This window comes from Impatiens glandulifera, chromosome 3, assembly GCF_907164915.1.
Source record: "Impatiens glandulifera chromosome 3, dImpGla2.1, whole genome shotgun sequence".
Lineage (NCBI taxonomy): Eukaryota > Viridiplantae > Streptophyta > Magnoliopsida > Ericales > Balsaminaceae > Impatiens > Impatiens glandulifera.
The window spans coordinates 62,643,377-62,651,918 of NC_061864.1; the positions used below are offsets into that span (position 1 = coordinate 62,643,377).

General features: G+C 32.7%; 1 protein-coding gene across 2 annotated transcripts; it reads right to left on the reverse strand.

Moving 5' to 3' along the window:
- Nucleotides 1-968: 968 nt before the first annotated feature.
- LOC124930643 (probable protein phosphatase 2C 55) lies at nt 969-6,752 on the reverse strand. 2 transcript variants are annotated; one of them, XM_047470972.1, is made up of 6 exons: nt 6,490-6,752; nt 5,214-6,073; nt 4,312-4,636; nt 2,691-2,840; nt 1,482-1,769; nt 969-1,246 (listed from the first exon to the last, which is right to left on the reverse strand). In XM_047470972.1, the coding sequence occupies exons 2-6, from the start codon at nt 5,957-5,959 to the stop codon at nt 1,214-1,216; spliced, it is 1,542 nt and encodes a 513-aa protein (XP_047326928.1). In that variant the 5' UTR covers nt 5,960-6,073; nt 6,490-6,752; the 3' UTR covers nt 969-1,213. The 2 variants fall into 2 exon arrangements, with proteins under 2 accessions (XP_047326928.1, XP_047326926.1); XM_047470970.1 differs by having other exon boundaries at nt 6,439-6,752.
- Nucleotides 6,753-8,542: the final 1,790 nt, after the last annotated feature.

Below are 8,542 nucleotides of genomic sequence, written 5' to 3' on the forward strand. Positions count from 1 at the left end.
ATTCAAAGATGCTGGAAATAATTACAATTCTTCAACCAAACATTATTACATCTCTATTTCTCATACTAATTTCGGGACACACCCCTTTTTGTAATTAAAATATATGAGATTTTTGGTTATATGTATCATCTAGATCAATGAGTGTAATGTTTAAAAATTCTTTCGGGTTCGATTTTTCACTAAAAACACCCTAAGTTAAAATATGACTTAAGTTGGAGCAGAAGACATCACAGTGAAGTCGCATTATATTCCTAAACTCAAAAGAAAGAAGAAAAAAAAACTATTTGTAAACTAAGTATATAAGAATATACTTTTTCCATTTGAACTTTATTGGGTTAATTACCAATATCACTCCAATGTGATAATAATGATGAGATTCATATTTCTAACTACCCAGCTTTTTTTGTTACAAATGAACCAAGAGAATCTCATCATAGATTGTTGCAGGATAAGAAATCAATTTTAAACCAGGTTTTATTAATTCAAAACATGTTACAAATTGCAGATATTATGATCAAAAAGCTCTTATTAAAAGAATCATCTATTGAAAAAAAGATTAAATTTGCAAGATTAACAAAGTAAAATTTCATAAAAGTCTTTAAAAGCTTTAACTAATAAAGGGGAGGGCTATTCAAGCAAAGTGTCTATGAAAGGTTTGAGTGTCTAAAGCAAAAACCTATGATTGTGAAAGTCTTTAACAATAACTATAAATCCATGATTACCTACCTCAACTTAATTGCATAATAACTATTTTTAACCAAAGGTTTGCGCACACAACAACTAACCATAATGATCTCGGTTTAATCTAATACTTTCATTGAAAACTGATGATATGATCTCATGATAATAAACCCTTAATCCAAGACTCTTGGCAGTTAAACTAACAAGATACTTATCTAAGAGTTCAATCTTTGTTATAGTAAGACAATGGCAATATATAAAATCAAATTAAATCAAAGAGAGGCTTTAAAAAGGCAAAGAATTCCCAACAATCAGAAAGCAAAGCATTAGCAGTTACACCAGTGTAAATAACTGTATCCTGTAATACCAAAATGACAGTATTTTTTGTTTCATAACTTTTTTTCACACAATATCAATTAAACAAATCTAACAATATTTACAAGACCATAAACCTAACTAATATATCCGAAACTACCATGTACATCATATATTGATCTTGAAATAGAGAAGAGGCGTAATAATAGTATGTTACCTAGCTGGAGGAGCCAGATGTTGGAGCCTTCTCCTGCAATTCAAACAAGTAAAAAAAAAAACTCAATTAAAGTGTAAACTTATAAAAAATCATCCTATAATAACCAAGAAATTGCAATAGAAAAGAAAAGGGTATTGGGAATCTAGTATCCTTGTGCATGAAGATAATCAATTCAGTCATAATTTTTTTTTAAAAGCGTTACTCGGATTGGTTCAATTCAAGTCTTCATCTATCGGGTAATGTTGTTGAGGTGAAGACATCTACTTACATTGTCACTGGCAATGTAGGAAACAACGACAGTTATGTCATCAAGCTTGCCACCATAATAGCGAAAGCCAGCATCTTGGGCAGCTGTAGAGAATGGAGTTTGTCGGTTTTTATCTTGTGCACGTTGCCTAGCCAATGCTGCAATCTTTTGGGCTGAGACTTGTGGACCTAAGCCAGCTCTAATTGCATGAACTACAACGGCAGTTACTTCATTGTTGTATAGATTGTCAAAGAGACCATCAGTACCTGCAATTATAACATCTCCTGGTGCAACAGGAATCGTAAAAACCTGAAACAAGCCAAACACCACTTACAATCTTTCAAAGCATAATAATAACTAAATAATATTTCACAATTCAAGAATCAGACTAATTGGTATGGATAATAACTCAATATTCACTGCCTTTACTTAAACCCAATGATGATTAGGTGAATTTTGGAGAAGGGCTTATGGTTTATCTTTCTTTTATGCTTTTTCTTTACATTAGGATTTTTTACAGGGATTTTGTTTAGTCAATAGTAACTTTTAAAGCATAAATAGTACAATAAAAAATCAACAAGGCTATGTTTCGTTCGTGTGGAGTTGGAATTTGAATTGGGAGTCCAATTCTAATCATACATACACATCCAAACATAGCCTAATAATTGCTAGTGTTTGAAAGAACATAAGGGCGGATATGGAAATCTATTGTGATCTGCTGCAAACCTGAACAATAGCTATGTTTGGTTGATGTTGAATTGGATTTGGGGTCATTCCAATTTGTTGTTTTGTTTGATTATAGTCTAAGAAATTACAATTACAATGAAATAAATTGTATATGATTTTTTAATCTTCAATTTCACCCTTCTCACTTAAGAATTGCAATTCCTATTTATTATATTTTTCTGTTGGTACATCCCATCAAAGATATAGTTTATCAGGAGATGTGTCTGATCGACATAGTTTCAGTGTCATTACATATGGTTAGTCGGTCCACCTGGCCACGTATCGGCTAACACTTTTTCGATGTTGGTATGGTCCGAAAAGGCCACGGTCCAACATGCTAACAATTTTTTCAAAGTCGGTACGGTCCGATAAAGTATTTATTAATTTTTCAAATTTTATATATTAATATTATTGAATGAATAAAAGATAAATGTAATGAAATGAAATAAAAGAAGATTAAATAAATTTTCTAAATGATGATGAAATAAGATACAACAAACTGACCTGACCAGAGCTAGGCAGATCACCGCTGTTTCCACTCTCTAACTGATACGTAAAATTGAAATCATGCTGCTGAACTGGAGACCGGAATACAGTGCAACCATCTCTAACCACTATGAAACCACTGTCACCCAAGTTAATGGCACAGAGACCCTATTATAAAGCAAATGAAAATGTAAGATCATTTATATCATGTTAAAACAATCTTATGATCTAATTATCTCTCAATAGAAATCTTTAAAAAACTTCATGCTTCCTATGATAGTAGATCGCCATATAAGAGTTTTGAATTTTATTTCTATCAAGGAAACTGGCTGAAATTTGATTTTCTAGTTTTCACTCAAATATAATATGTCTAGGCAAAAGTGTTTAATCCAGTCAAGTATGGGTTTAGCAAAATTGCTTAGGGTATCCATCCACCAATAATAAGTATACCAAACTACACCAATTCTAACCCCCCAGAAACAATAAAGAGAGACCTCTGACACAACCATGACTTAAATAAAGTGGAAGATTCGGAGCAAAATAAATTACTGAAAAGATTTGATAACTTCTAGAACCAACATACCTTTATTTATCGGGCTATTTTGTTATAGATTTTTTTATGAATATCATGATCCGGAAGAATATATATTTCTTATACTTTCAAAGTAACTCGAATTATGGATTATAATCCACAAAAATAATTTATAATATGATAATAATCTAGAATAGCCTCTCAATACCAAATGAAACAAAAAATTACACTATAATTTGGATAATGATCTAAAAAAACTTGTATACAATATGAAGCAACAAATCACACTGTAATCTGGAATTCTGGATCATGAGATCATATAAAAAAACACTTTCAATTTTAACTTGGGCGATTTTTCAGCGGAATCGTGATTGTGACAAAGATTGTGATAAAATACCAGGTTTTCATATATCTTGAATAGGCTCATCATGTTTAGCCATCATTTTATTTAATTGCTTAAACAATTGTAGAACTACAATATGTGTGGGTTTAGAAGATTGGATAAGAACCTGTTCCATGTAACTCTAGACTATGATCGAAAAAATAATCTATAACATGATAATAATCAAGAATATATCTCTATACCCAAATGAAACAAAAAAAGGACTATAGTTTGGATAATGATCTAAGAAACAATTTGTATATCAAATGAAGCAATTGTGACAAAATACCAGTTTTAAAAAAAAAAATCAAATAGGCTTATCATGTTAGGCCATCATTTTATTTAATTACTACAAACAATTTTAAATAATATGGGTGGGTTTAGAAGATTAGATATGAACCTGTTCCAAGAACTGCACAGGCTCACACAACAAAAATCACCTCTTATCAAAGAATTAAACAATGACAAGAGGTAGTTAGGCTGTAAATTATCTGGCACAATAATGTAAATTATCACAACACAAATAATGAGAAATGCGCATGTTATCATCTAGCGCACATCTAGTAACCCCTCCCGCCATTACTTCATTTTGATTTCTTTTTAACCAAGGTTTTTCAAGGGAAATGAACCTAAGACCTAAACCTCTTAGTTCAAGACTTACCACATCTGCCACTCCTTTCATAAGCAAGCATGATGGTAGAAATGGTAGTTAGGCTGTAAATTACCTGTTCTGTAAGTGCTATAATGCAAGCAGTTGATGATCCCTTTGCTTTTGTGCTAGCATGAGCCTTCTCCAAAACCCTGGCAGTATCTATAGAACCCTTAGGCTCTTCTCTAATTGCATCAACAGAATGAGACATCAATTCTCGGGCAAATAGACCTGCATCAACACCATGATCAGCCCACCCACCAACTCCATCAGCTACACCAATTGCTTGTTCAACAGAACAAATAAAATGTGCATCCTCTCCACCAGTTTCTTCTTTATCAGGATGAGGCAGGTAACATGAGCCTGAAATTAGTTTCAAGGTTCTTCCTGCTAGGTGATTCCTGCAATTAAGTTCCAGAAGCATTATATTCCTAAGCCCATCTTTGAATTAAAAAGTAGCTGAGAAAATAAATTACAAGCCCTTGTATCCAATCACTTCGTTAATCATATCATTCAACCAAAATATTTAAGTACCCTTATTTTATTTTTTACAAGATTTGAATATTAAGTACAAAGGAATTTTAGTCATTTGACCCAAATTACCCCAAATAATCTAAACTACTCTCTTACTTTATTTTTTTATAACATATTAAAAATAAAAAATATATTAGTCATTTAACCCAAATAATTCCTTATCCTATCAGCATTCAAATCATCAACTAAAATACAAGATTACCATCACTTTATTTAGTTATACATTTTAAAATTTTAATTCAAAGGACATTTTAGTTATTTAATCCAAATAACCCTAAATAATCCATTTTCATCAAACAAGTAAAAAAAAGCTACGTCAATCAAGGTCCTTATTTTCTCTAGAAAAATGTCCTAATCAGTATAGAATACAAATTGAGCATTCTATCAAAAAACATAGTCCAGCATCACAAAAATTTATACGGGTTTAAGAGACAAACAACATACTGTTCAGAGGATGTTGCAGGATTTGTAAGCTGCTCTCTATTAGAGATATCAAAAGACACATTTTGAGCTGTCCCAGTGGATGAGCAAGCAGGCGCTGAAGTGTGGAATCCTGAATTCATTTCAAATCCCAATCCTAGAAGAGAATTGTCATGTCTTCTCATCGAATTGTATATGAAAAAACCATAGACAAAGAAGCTATTGGGTTGTTCCTTATTTCGCAAACTCATGCTGGCTTTCCTACAATTACTGGAAACTGCATTGTTGCGAAAAGGAGTTGTACTGTTATTCAAAGAGACTGCAAGACATCCAAGCTTTGAAGTCCAGTTGTATAAAGAGCAATCACCAGAAACAGATTTCGAACCACACACAGCCATTGTTGTCATTTGAGAGTTTTCAGATAATAAACGGTCAATGTGGTATCCACAGACCTGTAATGAAGGGCCAGACACCGACGGAATAGAAAATGTACGGGAGATTGCTCCAACAATTGTAATATTCCTTCTCCTATTTACCAAATGAAAATTCGATTGTGCAGCAAAAACAGCTCCAGGTGGTAGAAGCACATGTAGATCACTAAAAGCTGAAAAAGGTATCGTGTGAAGCAACTTCTGGTTACCAAACAATAGTTTTCCTTGTCCAACAAGAAAACCCACAGTTTCTTTGAGGCTGCTTTCTTGACCTCCAGTCGTTCTTTGTATTCCCCGCTTAAAAGCAGCAGTCAGATTAGAGAAATGTGAGGGTGGCATCTTATGCACTCAAATAAAGCAATCTTGTAAGGGCCAGCTTAATTGATAATCTCATCACTCTAAGAACCCGTATAATCTAAAGTTGAAAACCTCCACTATACAACTTGTAACAACCTGAAATATAATAGAAAAGATGATAACCTTATTACTCAACAAAATACATCAACAAGGAAGCTTCCCACAAATGAAAATAAACATAAAGAAACACCACATGGGAGAGTTGTAATATTTCAGGATTAAACTTGCATGTCTAATCAGTAGCTATTCCAAAACCAGCATCTGCATCTTCCCCAATGAAAATCCGACAACAAAAACGAAAAAAAAGCATACAAACAAATATGATTCGATTGTTAATCAAAATCAACCAAGAAGAACTAGGCCCTAGAAAATCCTACAAGTTTAACCTTTCCATTCTCTATTGGCTATAATTTTTTTTATAGCTAAATCAGATCATTCAAATTGGAATTCCAGAAACCAACCCGGAAATATTTGGCTTAGAAGCTGTGAAATTTGAGTCGATCCTCTTATACCCTTTATAATTTACCGATCGTAGCTAGCGTTGGCGGCGAACTCTTTGGTCATTAGGTTGGATCCGTGAAACACGAGGCTCCTCTCTCCTCCTTCTTCTTCTTCTTCTCCCTCTGTATATACCCTTCCTTCCTTCCTTCCTGCAAGACTGAGAAGTCAGAACTCAGAATCGATCTCTATCTAAAAGGACAATTTAGATTCTTCCCAATCCAGATTCTTCGCTATGAACATGGCCGAAAACCCTAGAAACCCTCAACAATTTTTAAAGGATGGACAGAATTACTGGACAAATTGACTACTATCATGAGAACGCTATATTTTTATTTGACAATAATACCCCTGATTATTGCACATTCAACGGTTTATGCTTTGGAATTTGTCAGATCCTTATGGGTAATTATGTCAAATGGTTACAATTCAAGAATCTATTGACTTTTTTTTTTATTTTTTATTTTTAAGATAATGTCTATATCTGTCCTTAAATTCTCACCTTTTTTTTCTTATCTAACCTTTATAGAATGAATTCATTTTAAATTTGAGCATTTTTAAATGGATAACTTTTTTTCCACTTATGTCAAAGTTAATTGTAAAATAAAATTAAAAAATACTTCAAATTTGGATCACATTTTATTTTTTAATTTAAGAAGTTAGAAATAATTATGAAGGTTATAATGCTCCCTTTGAACCTAACTAAAAGACGTGTGTAAGCATCGAAATTTAACTTACCATAACGTAACTAAGAATTAATTATTATGATAATTAAACTCTAATTAAAGAAATTATTTAAAATTCCAATAAAAAAATTGAGGATAAAATATTATATTTATTTTACCCAAAATAGACTAAAAAAGAGGGTGAAAATATTTAATTGTGATTTAATAATGAATTATGTTGAATTTATGATTTAAAACAATTAAATAAAATTCCTAAATATAGCAAACAAATTAAAATATAATCATAATAAATTGTTATTATGATTCTAAAAATATTTTTTATGAAATTTTTGTTGAAGAAGTGGATTTAAAAAGGATTAAAAACCGATTTTGAATAACCTTTTAAATAAAAATAAAATTGACTAATCATGTGTAGCAGAAATTTTGTTAAATCTTTATAGCAGGATCCTGGATCATCAGATGAGCGTCTAGATCTCATCTAACAGCCCAGACGCTCCCACGCAGTCGGATGTAGCGGAGCCACGCGTGCGCGCCCGCATTGGATCAACAAACGGGATTAACTAACCCTGTTAGTCAAGCCGTTGACCGCCAACGGAACACAAGACGTTGTTAGATGAAACGTTTTTGTTTCAGCTGTCTTCTTCGATGGGACGCAGGCCTCGCCGAAACGCGACCTCACCGACGTGTGATCTTTTAGAAGCTCTAACTTCCTCCACAAGCGATCAAATCTTTTGATTTTTCGGCCACGTGCTCCTCTCATCAGCGCCTACTATAGTCCTATATCTAGAAGCCTTATCCTGCCCTAGATAAGGCTGCTAGCTGTCGGATAGAGTTTTAGGGATAAACTCGTCGGAGGTTAAAATCGTCTCAAATTATCCCTCCTCAATCGACCTTTCCCTACTATAAATACTCCCTTATGGTCTGTAGACCAAATCATCAAACAATTACACAACACCCCCTAAAAGAAGATTTGAAGATTCCAGTCAAGTCGGGTTTTTGTCAAAACCTCCTCCAGTGATCCAAGCTTCAATCCAGACTTCTAAATAGCCTCCAACACATCCAATGAGTGTTCTCCAGTTGTTGTTATAAATTCAGAAGCCTTGAAATTCAGTTTGTAAATGAAAATTTTGTTTTTTTTCAAATTTTCTTGTTTTATCGGATTTGATATGTTCTAAGCTTTGATTATGTGATTTATTTGTTAAATGTCATTATATATATCAGGTATGAACTTTTTGTTGAAAAAAAATCGATCAAATCAACCTGAATAATTTTTTTTGAAAATTAAAGTTTGAAAACTGATATTTTAAAATCTTTGTATTCTTGGTTTAAATTTGGATTTTTTGTTCCAGATAGTTGATACTTGATATCCATGTTTGTTAAC